The sequence below is a fragment of the Equus quagga genome, chromosome 2 (assembly GCF_021613505.1).
Source record: "Equus quagga isolate Etosha38 chromosome 2, UCLA_HA_Equagga_1.0, whole genome shotgun sequence".
Taxonomy (NCBI): Eukaryota; Metazoa; Chordata; class Mammalia; order Perissodactyla; family Equidae; genus Equus; species Equus quagga.
In genome coordinates this window covers 103,401,236-103,423,361 of record NC_060268.1, presented here as the reverse complement: position 1 = coordinate 103,423,361, position 22,126 = coordinate 103,401,236, and the positions used below count along the sequence as shown (strand labels likewise).

Sequence of the window (22,126 nt, the reverse complement as noted above, 5' to 3'; positions counted from 1 at the left end):
ATTGCAAATTGATCCTTTAGTCATCCCTCTATCATGCATCAATCCAGCATATTTTTCGATGCTTTTCAAAGAAAGTTGCAGACGTTATCCCTAAACACTTCAACATTCATATCATTAACTAGAATTCAATAACTTTATTTATAAAGTTGGTCATGCACAGGAAGTGGTAGCTATGAGATCAGGCTCCAGCAGCCCCTGAAGGCACAAGTAATTTACACGAGGAAGTGGCCCATAATGCCATGGCCCCCACTCCTGCTACACTACCATCTCTCTCACTCTCTGCATCTATGGCCTCATGAGGAGTTCCCTACAAGTAGTCGGCTGAAGAAGAGAAAATTTGAGGGTGATTTATAGATGGTTCTGCATGATATGCAGGCACCCCATGAAAGGGAACAGCCGCAAACTCTACAGCTCCTCCCCGGGACATCCTTGCACAGTGGTCAGGGGAAATCCGCCACGTGGGCCGAATGTCAAGCAGTGTACCTTGTTGTTCGTTTTGCTTGGAAGGAGAGATGGCCAGAGGTCAAATATGTACTGATTCGTGGGCTGTGGCCAGTGGTTTAGCTGGATGGTCAGGGACTTAGAAGAAATATGATTGGATACTTAGTCACCAGTTGGTCTGGGCAAGTGGTATGTGGACAGACGTCTCTGAATGGGCAAAATTTGTGTCTCATGTGAACACTCACCACATTGTGACATAAGCAGAGGAGAGTTTTAATAATCAAGTGGATAGATGACCCATTCTGTAGATATCAGTCAGCCTCTTTCCCGAGCCTTGACAGGATGTCATTGCCCAGTTGTCTCATGGACAAAGTGGCCATGGTGGCAGGGGTGGAGGTCATTCACAGGATTCCACTCAACAAGGTTGACTTGGCTACAGTCACTGCTGAGTGTCCCACCTGCCAGCACCACAGACTAACACTGAGTCCCTGATATGGCACCATTCCCTTGGGTGATCAGCCTGGTGGCAGGTCGGTTACATCGGACCACTTCCACTACGGAAGGGGAAGCACTGCGTTCTTACTGAAATTGTTACTTACTCTGGAAATGGATTTGCCTCCCCTGCATGCCATGCTTCTGCCAAATCTACCATTTGTGGACCTATAGAATGCCTTATCCACTGTCATGGTGGCCCTTACAGCATCGCTTCTGATCAAGAAACTCACTTTGGTATAAATGATTTGAGGCAATGGGCCAATGCTCATGAAATTCACTGGTCTTAACCTATTTCTCATCATCCTGAAGCAGCTGGCTTGATAGAATTGTTGAATGACCTTTCAAAGACTCAGTACAGTGCTAGCTCATTGGCAGTACCTCACAGGGATCCTGCATGTTCTCTAGGAAGTTGTGTATGCTCCAAATCAGTGTCCAATGTATGGTGCTCTTTCTCCTGTAGCCAGGATTCATGAGTCCAGGAATCAAGGACTGGAAATGGGAGCATGATCAGTCATTGTTACCCGCAGTGATCCATTTGCAAAATTTTTGCTTCCTATCTCTGTGACCTTACACTCTGCTGGTCCAGAGGTCTCAGTTCCAGAGGGAGGAATGCTTCCAACAGGAGACATAACAGGATTCTGTTGAACTGGAAGTTAAGACTGCTTCCAGGCCACTCGGGCCTCTAACTCAACAGGCAAAGTAGAGAGTTACTGAGCCTGATTACCAAGGTGAAATTGGGCTGCTCCCGCACAATGGAGGGAAGGAATAGTATGTCTGGAATACAGGAGATCCCTCAGGGTGTCTCTTAGTACTAGCAGGACCTGTGATCGAATTCAATGGGAAACTACAACAACCCAAGTCAGGCAGGACTACTAATGGCCCAGACTCTTCAGGAAGGAAGGTTTCTGTGACCCCACCAGGCAAAGAACTACCACCAGCCAGGCGCTTGCTGAGGGCAAAAGAAATAGGAAATGGGTAGTTGAAGAAGGGAGTTACAAATACCACCCATGACCACATGACCAGCTGCAGAAATAAGGACTGTAATTGAGATGAGTGTTTCTTCTTTAGTTTATTATGGAGATGCTTGAATCAGGCAAGTATCTTTTTTCTTGCCTCTCTCATCCCCGAAGATATGATGTGTTAATACTAGTTAACTTGACATGATGGGATTTCTGTTTGACGCTGTCAAGGAGCGTGAACATCACGCGAGAACTCGGCCTCCTCCTCCGCGGATAGGGAGCGTGTTGTCAGGTGTATGCAGGACAGCAGTGTCATTTTAAGCAGAGGGATGACTTAGTCATTGTCTTTATCTGGACATTAAGTATGGTTTAAGGAGATAGGTATGAGGGCCAAGTTAACAAGGGCTGGGCTGTCATGGGTAGTTACATGTGTCAACTTGGATAGGCTCTAGAACCCAGTTCTTCCATAAAACATGAACCTGAGTGTTGCCATGAAGGTGTTTTGTAGATGGGATTGACATCTACAATCAGTTGGCATTAAGTAAGGAGATGATCCTTAATAATGTGGATGGGCCTCATCTAATCAGTTGAAAGACCTTAAGAGCAAAGCAGCCTTCCCTGAGGAAGAAGAAATTGTGCTTCAAGACTGCAGCATCAGCTCCTGCTCCAGAGTTTCCAGCTCGCTAGTCTGTCCCGTGAAATCCAGACTTGCCAGCCCCGACAGTCACACAAGCCAATTCTTGGCTTATATATATATTATATATATATATATTCCCCCCCTCTCCCCGCACCGGTTCTGTTTCTCTGGAGAAGTCCCTGTCAGATATATCATGAATTACTCGAACATTAATCAAATATCACGTGAAATGGTTCTTTTTGTATAGAAATCACTAGATTGATGGAGCATAATACTTTAGGGATGAATATAAAAGGTCAAGACAAAGCAGCTTTCTAAAGTCACAATTTTAATAAGTCAAATACTCTACACGGGTAGAGTTAATTGGTTTTGTTAGCTTACAATCTTGCCCCGCCCCCATTTAGAGACTTAAATGACACTTACTAGCCATGTGGCTTTTGTGACCTTAAGTCAGTTAAATTCTCAGCTTCTTCGTCTAGAAATGGGGGTCATTTTTGCCTTGCCTGCTTTGAAAGATCTTTGTGGGAATCACAAAAATTTATGAAGACTCTGGACACTGTAAGGGGCTAGTCTCCTTAGAAGACGTTAGCGGGTAGCCGGCGAGGATTCCGTCAATCTGCTCTGAGTGCGCATTAAATTATAACTGGCCCCAGGGCCTTAATAAAGGACGGAACCATGCTTTCCAAAGGACAGGCAGGACCACGGAACAAAGGTGGATCACGAAGAATTGCGTTAATAACATTGAATTACGTTTTTGACCTTTTACTTCAATTCTTCAGCTGACGTCAAGAAGTCTGCTCAGAACCATGGCCTTTGCACATTTCTCAAACCAGCTGCTCCTTTCGCAAGGACAGATCCGGACTCGGGCTCAGGGCTCTTGGAAGGCAATATTATCCGGCAAGAATTCAATGATTGAAAAAAATGAGTTATAGTTACCTTCTATTTGCATCCAATACTACTAATATTCCCTTTACTATGACGACATACAGTTTCCTTTTAAAATGAATGCACTTAAATAAAAAGACTTGCCTTATTAGTGTGGGTAATATAGGAATGTGACCAATATTGGGAAAATGGTACGTAAAAGATTGAAGATGGGAGGAATCCTCCTCTGAAATACTCTGAATATTTCCCTGTACATTAGTATCCATTTTCTCATCCAGAAATGTACGACTTCCCCTTTGGAGGACTGAAGAAGGGCAGGCCTTCTGCTAGTCGCCTTTCTCCCAGTAGCTTATTCTGCTTCTCACAGCCCCTCCATGTTATAGACGGAGAAAACGAGGTTTTGACAGTTTACTTGTTTAAGGACATACCATGTCAGTGCTCCAGCCAGGATTTCAATCGGGCAGTGGGGCAGGGTCTGTGTGGAGAATTCGGCAGTGGTGCAATTTCGTCCGCTACCCATCTGAGGTCATTCGGGGCAGGTCTCACTGGGGGAGAGTTCTGGAAGGTAAGAGCTCTGACATCTTTACCTCTTTAATCAAGGCCAAGATAAGGAAGAAGCTGTCGTTTCCTCCTGAGGAGAAGGATGCTGTCTGCCTTCTGGAGAGTCTTGACCAGAGTTTTGTCTGAGTGTAGGCAGATGGTGGGTTTTTTTTTTTTTTTGAGGAAGATTAGCCCTGAGCTAACTGCTACCAATCCTCCTCTTTTTGCTGAGGAAGACTGGCCCTGAGCTAACATCCATGCCCATCTTCCTCTACTTTATACATGGGACGCCTACCACAGCATGGCTTGTCAAGTGGTGCCATGTCTGCACCCAGGATCTGAACCAGCAAACCCCAGGCCACCGAAGCGGAACGTGCGAACTTAACCGCTGTGCCACCGGGCTGGCCCCCAGATGGTTTTTAATGGATGTCCAAATGGAGAGGAAGTGAAGGCAGACAGAAGGAACCAAAGGAGGAGGCAAAAAGGATCGTTCTGAGAGCTCTGATTCCTTGGGAGCTCCTCCTTCCCTGGTTGCTCCCCAGGGTGCCTATTTTTGGGATATTGAGATATTCTAGGCATTTTGTTAAGGTTGAAAGTGGGAAGTTTATAGCATCTCAGTCCTGACAGACAGATGGAAACAATTAACACCATGTCTTAAAAATCTCGATGTGGGAAGCTGCTCAGTAGGCCTGATGCTTAAAACCCCTCTCTGGGTGGTTGGAGCAGAGAAAGAGAAGGGAGGCAAGATATGCTTGGTACCTTTTACATACCGAGTGCTTTAATATAATCTGCCAACAGTTCTGTGAGGCAGCCGCTGTGACGAACCCTACTTCCCAGATGACAAAACTGAGGCTGAGAGAGGTGACGTATGTGCCCTGTACCCATGCTCACACAGCCAGGAAGGTAAGGATTGGGGATTCAACTTCCCAAAGCTCTTGTCTTTTTTTATCCAACAGATAGAGACTGTGGTAGGCTGAATGGTGTCCCCCGCCCCCAAAAAGATACCCACATCCTGATATGAATATTATCTCCTATGGCAAAAAAGACTCTGCAGATGCGATTAAGTCTTGAATGGCAAGATGCAATCATCAGAGGCAGGCAGAGGGAGATTAAAACAGACAGAGGAAGACACGGTGATGTGATGACAGACGCAGAGATTGGAGTGACATGGCCACAAGCCAAGGAATGCTGGCAGCCACTAGAAACTGGAAGAGACAAGGCATGGAGTCTCCCCAGAGCCTCTGGAGGGAGTGCGGCCCCCCACACCCTGATTTCAGCCCAGCGAGACTGTTTTCTCCGAGAGAACACATTGTAAGCCACCAAGTTTGTGGTATTTGTTACAGCAGCTGCAGGAAACTCTTACAAGGCCTGAGATAGGAGCCTGGGGGATAACATTTCAAGGACAGTGAGAGGGAGAGAGAATACCGAGGAAGTTGGGGGGACCGGGAGTCTGAAGTAACAAGGAGTGTTTCAAGGAGGAAGCAGTTGCCTGCTGGCCTGTCCGAGGGACCAGGGTCTGTGTGTGTTGTCCCCACCACAGGCCTCCTCCGCGTCCCTGGATCCCACGTTCACGCCTTCTATTCCTGGGCAGCAGCACCTTGAACTCCCGAGCCAAGGAGAGCCTGGGAGGCCCCAGAGACCTGGGTCCAAATTCTGTCCCAATGCAGGGGTGTTTCGTAGGGTGTTTCGTAGGGTTTTCCAAAGGGATATAAACCACACTAACCACCCACAGTTTAAGGCCAAAGACCATCAACGGTGCCTCGGTGGAGGGAGAGAAAGGGGAGGTAAATGAGGGCAAAATACTGGAACGTGACCAAAACCTCACAGTTCAAAAGCCATCAGATAGTCAGTCAAGAGACGGTCAGAACCAGCAGAGACACTCGCTTCTCTAGAAGCCAGCACCTGACAAAGCCTGTAAAGTATCAGGGCGACAAATGCACGTGGCATGCCCTCCGGGAGGTAGCCTGATCCACCAGTGGGCGCTTGGTGACTGTCACTCAGCAGCTGACCGGGGGACATGACACGGTTCTTCCCGAGGGGGCGGGGGTAGACGTGAGCCTGGTCCTTGATAAAGACCATCTCCCCATACAGGACTGGTGAGGGGTTCAGTGAGAGAAGGGCTAACCCGCCAGCCCTCCAGCACCATTGCTCCCTCTTGGCTCCATCTCAGCAGAGGGACTGTCAAAAAGCCTTTTGCCCGCTGTGCACGGTGTGGGCGCATTTCTTCTGCATCTGGCAGGTAGGCTAAGTTTCCTATTGCTCCTAGGCAAAAATGCGAACTCCGTTCCTCTGCAAGAGGCATGGCAGATGGTCCCCTGCTGGGCTGTGGGACTCCGCCCAACACCTCTATGCCCCTTTTCTCGTCTCCCTCACCATGCTCCTGCCCCCTCTGGCTCCTCTCTATTCTTGGAATCAGCCAACCCCAGGGAGTTGTGCCTGCTGTTCCCTCTTCCTGGAAAGCTTTTCGCACGGCTGACACCTTCTGAACCTTCAAGTCTCAACTCAAGTGTCACCTCCTGGAGGCACCTTCCCTGACCTCCCCAGCTCAAGTGGCCCCCACTCCAAAGGCGTGTTGTAGCGCATCGCGGTGTCTCCTTGGTCTTCATAGTCTCTCTCTCTGTCGGATTATTGTGTTTATCTGTTTAGCTGTTCGTTGTCTGTCCCCCTCTGCCTGTCCCCACTGGAATGTAAGCCTCACAAGTGTAGGATGTTACATTGTTCTCCGTTCTATTTGTAGCCCAGAGCTTAACATATACTAAGTCCTTGATAAGTATCGTAAATAAAGGGAAGGTTGAGGAAAGCGTGTGGGGACAACCTCAGGGATAAAGCTCAGGGCAGCTGCCATGTGGCCCACTGAGAGGGCGGTTCAAGCAGAAGCATTAAGGAGCAAGAGTGTGGGCGGAGCTTGTAGGCGGAGCCAGACCTGGGTGAGTGGCTGCCGGATGCCAGAGGTCAATAGGTGAGGGTCCCTGGCAGACAGGATGCACCGCAGCCTGGGGGCTTATGGAAGGGAGCCTGAGGAAACCCCTGAGTGTGCAATGGGGCCTCAGATGGAAAAGGAGACTCTTAGGTTATTAGATGACCACAGAAGCCTTCAGAGAAGGGAGTCAATACGGAGGATTCGGGCCATGGAGGTGAGACCCGGAAAGGTGCATGAGAGATCTTCAAGGGTGTGTCAACGAGCTGCCCCCAAAAGGCGTGTCCACTGGCTGCACACTTTCCCTAAGCATCCTCAGTAGCGGGAGGACCAGGTTTATCTGTGCAGTGGGATCCCTCCATCCTTTAGATAGTTAACGATTCCCTTTTTAGTCCAGGGTACAGCAGTACCTCGCCCACTGCTTGGAGAGAAGCCCAGAGGCATCACGGCATGCTGGTGAAGGGCTGATGATGGCTGCTTCATAGCCTGAGTTAATGCACGTGAGGCCCTGGAACAGTGCCTGGCACACAGTAAACGCCATGGAGCTTGTGTTGTTATCGGAGAAACTATCACTCCGCTGTGAAATGGAATTCGCAGTATTACACAGAGAGAACAATGTTAATGCCGAGCCCACTTGCTTCTTGAGGGCTAGTGGGCTGGAGAGAAGTCCCCGGAACGATCCAAGTAGGCTATTCCCCATCTGAGTGGAGGGGTGTGCCTAGGGCCGCCAGGGAAATTCGAAACCCCTCATGCTTGGTTCCCAGGCACCAACTCAACCCTGTTGGCAGATCATGACATTCAGCTTTGACACTGGGGCCAGTCAGGAAGGGAGTTTGTACAAAAAAGTGGAAGGTACACCTTTCTTTCTGCAGTAGGATCATGCGTGTGCACTGGGACAAGTGTGACAATTGTTTATTTGTTTGTTAATGGAAAGGGTGATGAAGAGTTTGCTGCCACACGCTTGTGAGTTCAGGTTGCATTCCATGTGGAAGCTGTGATCCTGACACTCTGAACAATGAGAATGGCAACTTTAGGTCTTAGGGAGCTCTTGGCTCTGACAGCCAAGGGGTCCTTGATGGCCATCCTGGTCAGTTACATCGTTTTCTAGATGTTGGATGCTCCCTTATCTACCCTGGGAAGAAGGAAATGATGCTTGGGACTTTCAACTGTTAGCATTTGTGGGCAGGATTTCTGCATAACTCTCTTCAGACGAGTCTAACAACCCATGAAAGTTGTTGGCATCATATTTCAAGAAAGGAGGTAGAAATGGAATACGTTCTTTTTGGATTTGCTTAAAAATATTTCTAACGGAGCAATGCTTGAAATTGCTTAAAACTTTTTATTGTGAAAGAACAGACACAGAGAACCGTTACAGCCAATGTGTAGCTTGATGAGTCATTATGAAGCTCATACCTTTGTGACCATCACTGAGGCCAAGAAATGGAACTTTTCCCCTGGTTCCAGAACCCCCTCAATCTGTTCTCACAGTCCCCTTACTTCCCCAGAGGTAACCATTATCCTGACTTTTAGAGTCACTCCTTCTTTTTGTTTCATTATAGTTTTATCCCTCAGATATACATCTCTAGACACTATATCTAGTTTTGCTCATTTTAAAAAATTTGATATGTCTTTTAATTACAAGTTCCCTTCATCTCTTTCTTTCTTTAAAAAAATTACTGAGATACAATTCACATACCGTAAAATTCATCTTTTTTAAAGTCTATAGTTCAGAAGTTTTTAGTACGTTCATAATGTTGCATAATCTTCACCACTAATTCCAGAATATTGTCGTCACCCCCAAAAGAAATCCTATTCCCATTAGCAGTCATTCCCCACTCCACTCTCCCCTAAACCCCTGCCAACTATTAATCTACTTTCTGTCTCTATTGATTTTCCTATTCTGGAAATTTCATATAAATGAAATCATACAATGTGTGTTCTTTAGTGACTGGCTTCTTTCACTTAGCATAACATTTTCAAGACTCATCAATCTTGTATGGCATAGATTGTGGTGATGGTTTCACAGGTATATACTTATCTGCACCCTCATCAAGTTGTATGCATTAAATATGTACAGATTTTTTTTTTTCCAAGGAAGATTTACCCTGAATTAACATCTGTGCCAATCTTCCTCTATTTTGTATGTGGATTGCTGCTATAGCATGGCTGCTGGTGAGTGGTGGAGGTCCATGCCAGGAACTGAACCTGGGCCACTCAAGTGGAGCATGCTGAACTTAACCACTAGGCCACAGGGCCAGCCCTAACTATGCACAGATTTTTGTATGTCAATCATACCTTAATAAAGTGGTTAAAAAAAAGATTCAATCTCCTTGCAGTAAGTAGCAGTACTTTATTCTTTTTCATAGCCAAATAATATTCTGTGACATGCGTATACCACATTTTTATATCCATTCATCAGTTAATGAACATTTGTGTTGTTTCCGCTTTTTGGATATTATCAATAATGCTGCTGTGAATATTTGTGCACAAGTTTTTGTGTGGACACTTGTTTTCATTTCTCTTGGGTATATACCTAGGACTGAAATTGCCTGTCACATGATAACTGTGATTAATTCTGAGGAACTACTGAACTGTTTTCCAGAATGGCTACGTTATTTTACATTCCTCCAAGCAATATATGAGGGTTCCAATTTCTCCACATTTTTCCAACACTTACTATTGTCCATCTTTTTGGTTGTAGCCATCCTTATACATGTGAAATGGTATCTCGTCATGGTTTTGATTTGCATTTCCCTAGTGACTAATTTTGTTGAGCATCTTTTCATGCATTTATTGGTCACTCCTGCATCTTCTTTGGAGAAATGTCTATTCATATCCTTTGCCCATTTTTACGTTGGGTTATTTGTCTTTTTATTGTTGAATTGTGAGAGTTCTTTATAGATTCTGGATACTATTCCTTATCAGCTATACGATGGGCAAATATTTTTCTCCCAGTTTGTGGGTTTTCTTTTTATTTTCTTGATAGTATCCTCAAAGAATAGAAGGTTTTAATTTTGATGAGATCCAATCTGTCTACTTTTTTCTTTGTTGCTTGTGTTTTTGGTGTCATATTTAAGAATCCATTGCCAAACTAGGTAGATTTATCCCCATGTTTTCCTCTGAGATTTTTACACCTTTTGCTCTGATATTTAGGTCTTTGATTCATTGTGAGTTAATTTTTATATATAGTATGAGGTAGGAGTCTAACTTCCTTCTTTTATATTTAGATATCCACTTGTTCCAGCACCATTTGTTGAAAAGACAATTCTTATTCATTGATTTGTCTCCTCACACTTGTTGGAAATCGATTGGCCATCAAAGTGAGGGCTTATTTTTGGACTCCTCATGGTGTTCCATTGATCTATATGGCTATCCTTATGTCAATATCATGCTGTCTGGATTTCTATAGTTTTATAGTAAGTTTTGAAATTGGAAAGTGTGATTTCAGTCTTGTTTGCCTATTATGGGTCCCTCGCATTTACCATATGAGCTTCAGAATCAGCTCGCCAGTTTCTGTAAAATATGCAGCTATTTTGATAAGGATTGTGATAAATGTGTGGATAAATTTGGAGAATATTTCCATCTTAACCATATTAAGCCATGAGTACAGGATGTCTTTCCGTTTATTTGTCTTTAATATCTTTCAATGATGTTTTGTAGTTTTCAGTGTATAAGTCTTGTACTTATTTTGTTAAATTTATTCCAAGTATTTTATTCTTTTTGATGTTTTCATAAATGGGATTTTCTTTGTTCATTTTCATTTTGTTAGTGTATAGAAATACAACTGAATTTTGCTTAATGATCTTATATCCTGCAAACGTGTGGAACTCATTTATTAGCTCTAATAGCGTATTTGTGGCTCCCTCAGAATTTTATGTATGGTATGTCATCAGTGAATAGAGTGTTTTCTTTTTTCTTTTCCAATTTGGATGTTTTAAAATTACTTTTCTTGACTAATTGTGCTGGCTAGAACCTCCATTACAATGTTGAATATAAGTGGTGAAAGGGGACATACGAGTCTTGTTCCTGATCTTAAGGAGGAAAGTTTATGTTGTTAGCTGTGGGCTTTTTTATAGGTGCCCTTGAGCAGGTAGAGAAAGTTCCCTTTGTTGAGTGTTTTTCTCATAAAAGAGTGTTGAATTTTTCAAATTCTTTTTCTGTGTCTATTGAGATTATCATGTGATTTTGCTCTTTATTCTATTAATATCACATTGATTCATTTTCATATGGTGAGCCAACCTTGCATTCCTGGGATATACCTCACTTGGTCATGGTGTATAGTCCTTTTCCATATGTTGCTGAATTTGATTTGCTAGTGTTTTGTTCAGAATTTTTTGGTCTATATTCAAAGGGTTATTGGTCTGTAGTTTTTAAATGATTTTTTGCTGTCATTTTGGTATTAGGGTAATGCTGGCCTCATAGAAGGAGGTGAGAAATGTCCCTTCTTCATCTATTTTTGGAAAACTTTGTGACGTTTGGTGTTAATTGTTCATTAAATGTTTGGTAAAATTCACCAGTGAAGCCATGTGGTCCTGAATTTTTCTTTGTGGAGAGTTTCTTGATTGATAACTCAATCTCTGCTTGTTAAATATCTATTCAGATTTTCAATTTCTTCTTGAGTCAGTTTCAGTAGTTTATATCTTTCTAGGAACTTTTCATTTCACCTCGATATCCTAATTTGTTAGCATATAATTGTCCATAGTATTTTCCTATAATTATTTTATTTCCGTAATATTGGTAATAATGTCCACTCTTTCATTCTTGATTTTAGTAATTTGAATTTTCTCTCTTCTTGTCTTGGTCAATCTAGTGAAGATTTTTCAATTTTATTGACTTTTCCAAATAACGAACTTTTATTTTTGTCCCTTGTTGCTATTGTTTTTCTATTCTTTACTTCATGCACTTCCACTCTAGTCCTTACTGTTTGCTTTTAGCTTGATTGGGATTTACTTTGCTCTTTTATGTCTTGTTTCTTAAGATGGAAGGTTAGGCTATTGATTTGAGATCTTTAATTTTTGTTAATATGGGTATGCAGATGTAATTTTCCCTCGAAGCACTATGTTGGTTGCAACCCATAAATTTTGGTATGTTGTGTTTTTGTTTTATTAGTCTCAAAGCATTTTCTAGTTTTCCCTGTCATTTCTCTTTTGGCCCATAGGGTCTTTAGTACAGTCATGTGCCGCATAATGACGTTTTGGTTAATGATGGACCACATATACAATGGTGTCCCATAAGATTAGTACCATATAACCTAGGTGTGTAGTACACTAAACCATCTAGGTTTGTGGAAGTACATTCTGTGATGTTTGCACAATGACAAAATCACCTAATGATGCATTTCGCAGAATATGTTCCCAGTGTTAAGTGGTGTATGACTGTATGTTGTTTAATTTCCATATTTGTCAATTCTCCAAATGTCCTTCTCTTATTGATTTATAATTTCATTCCATTGTTGGCTGAGTACATAATTTGTATAATTTCAATCCTTTTAAAATTATCAAGACTTGTTTTATGGTCTCACATATTGTCTTTCCTGGAGGATGTTTTATGTGTGCTTGAGAAGAATGTGTATTCTGCCATTGTTGGATGACAGGTTTTATTAAGTCTCTTAGGGTTAGTTGATTTATACTGTTGGTAAAGTCCTTATTGATCTTTGTTATAGTTTTTCTCTCCATTAATGAAAATGTGGTATTGAAGTCTCTCTCATTGTTGAACTGTCTATTTCTCCCTTCATTCTGTCAGTTTTTGCCTCATGTATTTTGAGGCTGTGGTGTTGATTCAAATATATTTATAGTTGTTATATCTTCTTGGTGGGTTGACCCTTTTATCATTACAAGATGTCCGTCATTGTTTTTGGTAACAATATTTGCCTTGAATTCTATTTTGTCTGCTATTGGAATAGTCAGTCTGGCTCTCTTTTGATTGTTGTTTGCATGGTACATCTTTTTCTAAACTTTTACGTTCAACTCATTTGTGACTTTGAATCTAAAGTGTGTCTCTTATAGATAGAACATAGTTGGATCAACTTTTTAAAAAATACACTCCAAAAATCTCTGCCTTTTGATTGGTGTATTTAGTTCTGTTTACTTTTAATGTAATTACTGATAAGGTAGGGCTTACTTCTGCCATTTTGATATTTATTTTCTATAGGTCTTATGCCTTTTTTCTTCTCTATTCCTCCATTGTTGCTTGCATTTCCATTAAGTAGATACTTTCTCATCTACCATTTTAATTTCATCCTCATTTCTCTTACTATATTGTTTTGAGTTATTTTCTTAGTGGCCTCCCTGGGGATTACAATTAACAAGTTATAACAATCTACTTTGCATTAATATCAACTTAATTTCAATAGTTTGTAAAACTTTACTCCTATATGACTCCATTCCTTACCCCCTCCTTTGTGCTGTTATTGTCATACAAATCACATCTTCATGCAGTGGATGCCAATCAACAGAGAGTTATAATTATTGCTTGATGAGGTTGTCTTTGAAATCAAAGAGGAGAAAAAAGGGTTCCAATTAAAATACATTTTCACTGTCTTTTATATTTACCTATGTAATTACCTGTACCAGTACTCTTATTTTGTTATGTGGATTTGAGTTATTATCTAATATCTTTTCAGTTCAGTCTGAAGGACTCCCTTTAGTATTTCTTGGAGGGAAGGTCTCTGCTAGTGAAAAATACACTCAGTTTTTGTTTGTATGAATATCTCTTAATTTCTCATTCAATTTTTAAGGATTGTTTTGTTGAATACAGAATTCTTCATTGGCAGCCTCCCCCATTCCCCCTCCCCACCACCCCCGCCAGTACTTTGAATATGTCATACAACTGCCTTGTGGCCTCCATGGTTTTTGATGAGAAAACGGCTCTTAATCATATTGAGGATTCGTGGTATATGGTGCTGTTTTCAATATTCTCTTTTTACCTGTTTTTGATAGTTTGATAAAATGTATCTGTCTGTGGATTTCTTTGAGTTTATTTTACTTGGAGTTTATTGAGCTTCTTAAATGTGTATGTTAATGTTTTCATCAAATTTGGGATATTTTTGGCCATTAGTTCTTGAAATATTCTTTTTGCCCTTTTCTCTTTCTCCTTTCCTTCTGACACGTCTATTTTGTATATTTTTATAAACTTGACGGTGTCCCACGGGTCTCCGAGACTCTGTTTATTTTTCTTCATTAGTTTTTCTTTCTTCCTCAGACTGGATAATCTCAATCAACTGTCTTCAAGTTCACTAATTTTTTTTTTCAGCCTGATAAGATCATCTGTTGATCTCCTCTAGTGAATTTTTCATTTTAATTATCATACTTTCCTTTTTGTTATTTTTCTTATAATTTCTCTTTATTGATATTCTCAATTTAGTGAGATATTATTCTTATGTTTTCCTTTAGTTCCTTAGACATGATTTTCTTTAGTAATTTGAATTTTTTTTCTTTTGAGGAAGATTAGCCCTGAGCTAACATCTGCCACCACCCAATCCTCCTCTTTTTGCTGAGGAAGACTGGCCTTGAGCTAACGTCTGTGCCCATCTTCCTCTATTTTATATGTGGGACACCTGCCACAGCATGGCTTGACAAGCGGTGCCATGTCTGCACCCAGGATCCAAACCAGTGAATCCCGGGCTGCTGAAGTGGAATGTGCAAACTTAACCACTGTTCCACTGGGCCGGCCCTGAAAATATTTTAAATAGCTAATATAAAGTCTTTGTCTAGTAAGTCCAATATCTGATCTTCCTTAGAAACAATGACTATTTGATTGCCTTTTCCCTCTGTTTATGGGCTACACTTTCTTGTCTCTTTGTATGTCTCATAATTTTTTTTTTAAAGTATAATTTTTTTTTTTAAGATTTTATTTTTTCCTTTTTCTCCCCAGAGCCCCTGGTACATAGTTGTATATTCTTTGTTGTGGGTCCTTCTAGTTGTGGCATGTGGGATGCTGCCTCAGCGTGGTTTGATGAGCAGTGCCATGTCCGCGCCCAGGATTCGAACCAACGAAACACTGGGCCGCCTGCAGCAGAGCGCGTGAACTTAACCACTCGGCCATGGGGCCAGACCCTCATAATTTTTTTGGTGAAAACTGGACCTTTAAAATAATATAACGTGGTACATCTGGAAATCAGATTCTCCCCATTCCCCAGGGTTTGTTGTTGTTGCTATTTGTTGTTTTTGTTGTTGTTGTTTGTTTGTTTAGTTACTTTCCTGAACTAATTTTGTAGTCTGTGTTCTTTGTCTTGTGTGGCCACTGAAGTTTCTGCTCAGTTAATTTAGTGGTCACTTAATGGTTCGGATTTCTTTAAGTACTTGGAACTAATAATGTTTACAGACTTTGCTGAGGGGCTTTGTGTTGTGTGGGGACATGCCTTTAACACTCAGACAGTTGACACCCTGTCTTAGCCTTCATTTCATACTAGCTCAGTCTCATGGTCAGCCAGAGGTGAGTGGTCAGGGTCTTTCCTGGGTATATACACAGCCCTACACATGCGTGTGATCTTCTAGATTCTTGAACATCTCATTTCCCAGTTTCTTCTTTTAAGTTTTTGATTACTATTAGCTTACTATTAGCTTACTATTTGCCCAACTGTTATTGCTGCCTCAGGCAGCTGCAGAGTTGAACAATTGCTGTTGATTGTTTTTGAGAAATGCCCCGAGGGAAAATATTGTTTGCATCGGGCAAGTTCTGAATCAGGTCAAATAAAAACATGCATTATGAGAGCAGATTTCCAGGGAACTGCCAGACAGGTCAAATAATGACAATTCTCTGAGAATGGGGTTTTGAAACATCTGCAACTACATTTTGACCCTTACAGTGTCTGCTAGGCTGCTTGTTTCACCACTGCTTTTATGGAGGGGAAGCTTTTTGGAGGTTCTTACTCTGTCATTCCATTACTTCATTCCCTCCTTTCCTTCTCTTTCATTTTTCTTTTTTTAAAGTAATTTATTTATTGAAAAACCTAGGCTTTTTGACTCGTGGAGTTTCCAAACTTTGGATTTTGCAATGGCATACTCTCTATGCAGTTCAATATGTCCTTTGTCTTCTGAAGGTCATAAAATGGCAGCTGGATCCAGACACCTTATCTGACTTAACTTTGGTCTCTGTGGTAAGACTATAGATGGTGTTGTGTTCCTTCCATGGGAGACACAATGTTTGAATTTTTAGGGCAAATCTATAATGCAGTCAAAGTTATTTTCAAGCATGGTGGTAAGTTCATTTATACAGTAGTCTCCCCTTATCTGTGGGGTATACATTCTAAGACCCCTAGTGGATGCCTGAAACCATAGGTAGTACTGAACCCTATATATACCTTGCTTTTTCCTATACATATGTACCTATGATAAACTTTAATTTATAAATTAGGTACAATAAGTGATTAACAATAACTAACAATAAAATGGAACAATTATAACAATATACTGTAATTAAAGTTACTGTAGATCTTAGCAACCTCAGCATATGATTTTTTTTCTTTCCTTATTAAGTTGAGAACTTTCACCTTTTCCTAAAGGAAGCACTTTATGGCTTCTCTTTGGCATATCCAGATTGCCAGCATCACCACTCTTGCATTTTGGGACCATGATGAAGTAAAATAAGGTTACTTGAACACAGACACTGTGATACTGTGATAATCGATCTGATAACCAAGACAGCTACTAAGTGACTAATGGGTGGGTAGCGTATACAGTGTGGACCACTGAACAAAGGGATGATTCATGTCCCAGGAGGGATGGAGTGGGACGGTATGAGATTTCATCACACTACTCAGAACAGTGTGCAATTTAAATCTTATGAATTGTTTGTTTCTGGAATTTTCCATTTAATATTTTTCCACTGTGGTTGACCACAGGTAACTGAAACCATGGAAAGTGAAACTGCGGATAAGGGGGAGATACTGTATTCTAAAATTTAAAATAGGGGCAGAAATCTCACTCAACCAAGCGTAGGCCCATTTAACCGGCTGTTAGATAAGAAAAATTCAATGTGTTGGTTTGTGGATTCTCGAGCTTTTAGGATCCAAGACCACCTATAACTATAATAATTTTAGTAATATTTCAGTACTGTCTGTTAATTACCTATGACCATTGGGTTAGAGTTGCCCAGTAATAATCATAAAAGTTAGTACTAATTTATACTAATTTAGTGCTATGCACTATTTTTACCCCTTTTACATACTGTGCATATTTTTCATTTGCCTCTGTTTGGTCTGTAGTAAATTGCAAATATAAATACATACAGTAAATACATTTTTCCCCTCCTATTCATGTGTTGGAAAGTGTTGACTATATCATTACGTTCAATGATTTCTAAATCCCCAATTTCAATCTCTTCATTTTGAAGGCTGGCACAAAATTCTGTGATGGGCAAAAGATTGTTCTTTTGCTGGGTTGTAGCTATTCAAGAGGTGAGGTTACAGTATTGCCACAGGGTGTATCTCCTGGCGAAGCAGCATGGCATCCTTAACCACTTCACACATATGTCTGTATTCATGTGCACACTCACTGTGATGTGTCCACGTAGGTGCTATTCTTGGTTACCTAGCCTGAGAGGCCTTGAACAGAACAATCACACTTAGGGCGGTACCTGACTTGTGGGGTTTTTTTTACTCGCATGTTCAAATTTATTAATTCATGCTAATTTATCCTCCAAGGTGGTTGGTTGAACCAATTCACAGTGTCACCTGCAGTATATGAGAGTCTCACTCAGTTCCAGATATTGGCCAACAAGGGGTGACATTGGGTCTCTTATTCTTCTCCATTTAATTGGTGTGAAATTGTATCTCATTGTGTGTTTTTTTTTTTAAGTTAAACTTTTAATATGAGATAATGGTAGATTCACATGCATCGTAAGGAATAATACAGAGAGATCCCGGGCACCCTTTACTGAGTTTCCCTCAGTGATAACATCTAGCAAAACTACAGTAAAATATCACAACCAGCATGATGGCATGGATGCAATGTCAGATCTGATTGTCATTTTCCATTGCTTGTACTCATCCGTACGTGTGTGTGTGTGTGTGTGTGTGTGTGTGTGTGTGTGCATGAGTATTTAATTTCATGTAATTTCATCGCATGGGTAGGTCTGTGCGTACATCACCACAGTTGAGATCCGGAACAATTCTATCACCACAAGGATCTCATCTGTTGCCCTTTTCTAAGCACACCCACTTTTCTTCCTCTCATCTATAAGCTCTGGCAGCCACCAGTTTGTTCTCCATTTCTATAATTTTGTCATTTCAAGAATGTTATATAAATGCAGTCATACAGCATAGAAACTTTGGGATTGGGTTTTTTTTTCCCTCAGCATAATTCTCTGAAGATTCATCAAAGTTGCATGTGTCAATAGTTCTTTTTAATGGCTGGATAGTGTGCCACGGTACCACATTTTGCTTGATCATTCATCCGTTGAAGGACATCTGGGTTGTTTCCAGTTGGGCTATTACAAATAAAGCAGCTGCTAACCTTCATGTATAGGTTTTTGTGTTAACATAAATTTCTATTTCTTTTGGATAAATTCGCAAGAGTGCATTGCTGGGTGAATGGTAATTGCAAGTGTAGTTTTATAAGAAACTGCCAAACTACTTACAGAGTATTTGTCCTATCGTACATTCTCACCACCAATGGGTGAGTGATCCAGTTTCTCTGCGTCCCCACCTGCGTTTAGAGTCATCACAATTTTTTATTTTAGTCATTCTGGTAGGTGTGTAGTGACATCTTATGATGATGTTAATTCACATTTTTCTAGTGGCTGGTGATGTTAAACATCTTTTCCTGTATTTCTCTGTCATTTGTATATTCTCTTTGGTGAAATGTCTGTTTGCATCATTCGCCCATTTTCAAATTGCATTGTTTTCTTATTGATGAGTTTTGAGATTTCTTTATAAATACTCTATATAAGTGTACTTTGTCAGATATGTGGTTTTCCAATATCTTCTCCCAGTCTTTAGCTTGTCTTTTCATCTTTTTAACAGCATCTTTCTCAGAGCAAAAGTCTTTAATTTTGATGAGGTCCAATTTGTTGGGTTTTTCTTTTATAGATTGTGCTTCTGGTGTCAGGCCTAACAGCACTTTACCTAGTCCTGGATCCCAGATCCCAAATATTTTCTCCCACTTTTTCCCAAAAAACTTATAGTTTTATGTTCTACATTAAATCTAGGATCCATTTTGAGTTAATTTTTGAACAAGGTGTGAGGTTTTTTTCATAATGGATACAGCACTATTTGTTGAAAAGAGTGTCCCTCCTTCATCGAATTATTATACAGAAATGATGGCCTCAGCCAGCCACACCAGCCTAGAAGATTTTAGTGCCACTTTTTTTCTAGTCATAAAGTGACTGGAAAAACCCTTACCTTTCATTTTTTTGGTGAGATATTTGACTTTGAAATTCAGAGATTTCCTACTCAAGAATCATAATCTCTTCCCTTTGTTTTTGCTTCAATAAGTAGCCTTTTATTGTGGTCATAGAGATTTAGAAAAATGTGGCAGAAGGAGAATGCCTCATCCAGAAACCTCAAGCAGAGTTTGAAAAAAGAAGCAGGAGGAAAAGAAAAGAAAAGAAAAACAAGAGAGGGCCTGGACTTCCGCTTGTATTTGGTCACTTTTTACCTGCGTTGCCTCCGTCTGCTTCTCTGTCTGTAAATGGGAACCACAGTCCCTTCTCCACAGACGCCTTGCGATAGTAACATCCCACGCATACAGCTTCCGGTACAGGTCCGGCCGGCTGCAGCACGCTTCTGGTCCCCAGGGGATGGATGGAAGAGCAAAGGTCTTTCTCCGGGGGGTCTGTCTCTCCTTCTGAGGCCGGAGGAGGCTGGTCTTAGAGGCGTGGTAGGGAGCTGAGCAGTTGGTGAGTGGACAGCTTAGATTAATATGTAGGATGCAGGGATGGGGGTGCCATAATGTGCTCCCCACCCCGCCCCCCACACAGCGCATCCGCCTCTGGGAGCCCTGGCTGTAGAGGAGATCAGTGACGTAGGGGATTAGGAAAAGTCTGCCTGGCCTCTTCCTGCTGCCCCCGCACCTGGGGCTCTCCGCCTTGGAGATTAGTGGGTGACAGCTTTGCCAGGGGACAGACATTTAAATGTCAGCTTTCGTTTAAAGGAGCGGGTCTAAGATGAGAGGGAAGAGAAGATAAGCCTTCCTCCCCGCCTCCTCCAGCAAATCAGTCCCGTGCTTTCCCGTGCGTCCGAACCCTCTCCAAACTGGCACCTTAACTCTTCCTTCTAAGGAGCCTCGCTCTGCAGGCAGGTGTGGTGGCCCTGAGAGATGGGGCAGGTGCTGGCCCCAAATGCAGCGCTGGAGGCAGCAGTCAGAGAGGGAAACACGCGAATCATGTCTTGGAAGCATAGAAGGTTCTTAATCTACTTTCCCAGACATAGGAGGAGGGCAGTCAAGGGACCCCAGCAGGTGTAGGCAGCTCTTCGCAACAGCGCATGCCCAGCACTGAGGGCAGTGCCATTCTCGCGGTTCATTTGTTCGTTTCTTCATTGATTCCCTTAACCCTACATGTGGGAGTTTATTTACTTATTTGCACCTTCACTGGGGACCAACCAGCTGGCCCAGCCAGCCCCCCAGTGAATATTTCTGTAGCTTCTCTTGTGTACCTGGCCCGGTGCCCAGCCCTGGGGACACAAGTGATAAAAACACGGTGCCGCTGTGCTGCGGAGGAGGCTGGACCGGTTGTGGGCCAGAGCGGCGAGTGCTGGCCCTGGCACGCTCCTGGACATAGCAGGGGCTCTGCCACACGCGTGTCTTTGCAGGCATGAACCCGACCTCTGTGACTCTGGCCAGTGCCCTGCAGGTCAGGGGCGAAGCTCTGTCTGAGGAGGAGATCTGGGCCCTCTTGTCCCTGGCTGCTGAGAGGCTCCTGGAGGACCTCCGTGATGGTAAGAGAGTGTTTGCGGCCGTTGAGTCACGGGGGATGATGCGAAGCTTCTCAAACAAGCACATTTCTGGCTGCTGCTTCTCCATCTGTTATCAGTCCAAAGTGTTAGGGCAAGTAGGCAAATGACACCCACCATGGAGCTGTGCTGGGAGGGCGGGCCCATCTCTTGGACCCAGAGTTGAAAGAGTGGCCTCGTTCTGCCTTGAGATTACATGTCTAGGCCTGGTCACTAGGGAGAGAGTGGGGGCAGCTCCGTGGGCCTCTCCCACCACCTGGACAGTCTGCGCATAACCAGAGATGGGAGGCAGCAGGTAGCCACGGGATCAGCGGACACCCCATACTGTCCTCCGTGAGATGCTGCGCCAGCTTGAGTCCCATCAGGAGAGAACCTGCACACTCAGTGGTCTAAACGAGATGAGCGTGTGTTAATATAAAGAATTCTTAAACTCCGACCGAAGAATAACTGTAAGATATAAGAAAAGTCCACATGGTCCCCCAGGGCTGAGGGCTGTACCCAATGAGTGACAAACTTTGAAGGGAAGCCCCCTCCCCAGGTTGGGGTTCAGATGTGCCGGAGTTGCTGTGTTTGCAGCCCGTGATGACAGCTGCTCTGCCTGGCCATGGTGGTCTGCAGGCACTGGACAAGCCGGGCGCAGGCGATCGCCAATAGGGGCGGGGTTACTCTGGGTGGAGCCGGGCGCAGGCGGGCACAGGCCAACACAGGTGAGCCCCAGCTCCGGAGCCGGGGCGCGCGGGAGGCCTGGAGCCCGCAGCGTCTGTGTAGACGGGGTCGCAAGAAGGCGATCGCTTGGCTGAGGGATCACGCGTCCTGGACGTGTGTCGGGGCGGAGCGTCACCCGGTGTCCCCAGCACACACCGCTAATCCCCCCAGAAACGGCAGGAGAGCCCGCCCCCCGCGGTGTCTCTCCGGCGCCCTCTACTGAGAAAGCTGAGCATCGCGCTCGCTGAGAAGGAGAGATGCTGAGGGGGGAGCAGGTACTGAAAGATGGAGCTGCGAGGCATTAAATCTATAACTGGAACAAACACTGGGTGCCCATACTCAGAGGTCAGCTCAGAAGTCACGCGTGCTCCCCCCATGTGAGACCACACATGCGCAGTCAGGGTGAGGGTCTAGCTGGGGAGACAAGGGAGGCTGCGCACCCGTACCTACAGCTCCATCTCCTCCCTGAGCCTTCACGCCCTCTTCCCCGCCCTGGAGGTTCCGATGAACAGCTACAGTGTGCCCAGAAGACCAGCTGTCTTGGTCCCTGGCTTGGCCCCAGGCTGCTCAGACTTGTGCTAATTTCCAGGTGGATCTGACCTCTTTACATTTTACTTTGGGACTCTTGGCCCCTCATGACCTCTGATGCAGGTGTG

At 43.1% G+C, this 22,126-nt stretch overlaps 1 protein-coding gene across 1 annotated transcript in view; it reads left to right on the top strand.

Moving 5' to 3' along the window:
- FRMPD2 (FERM and PDZ domain containing 2) overlaps positions 1-22,126 on the top strand; it is a 123,461-nt gene that overhangs the window by 19,579 nt on the left and 81,756 nt on the right. The window contains exon 2 of the mRNA XM_046652200.1: positions 20,625-20,750. Coding sequence (XP_046508156.1) covers positions 20,625-20,750 — 126 coding nt within the window. The remainder of the gene's footprint in view (positions 1-20,624; positions 20,751-22,126) is intronic.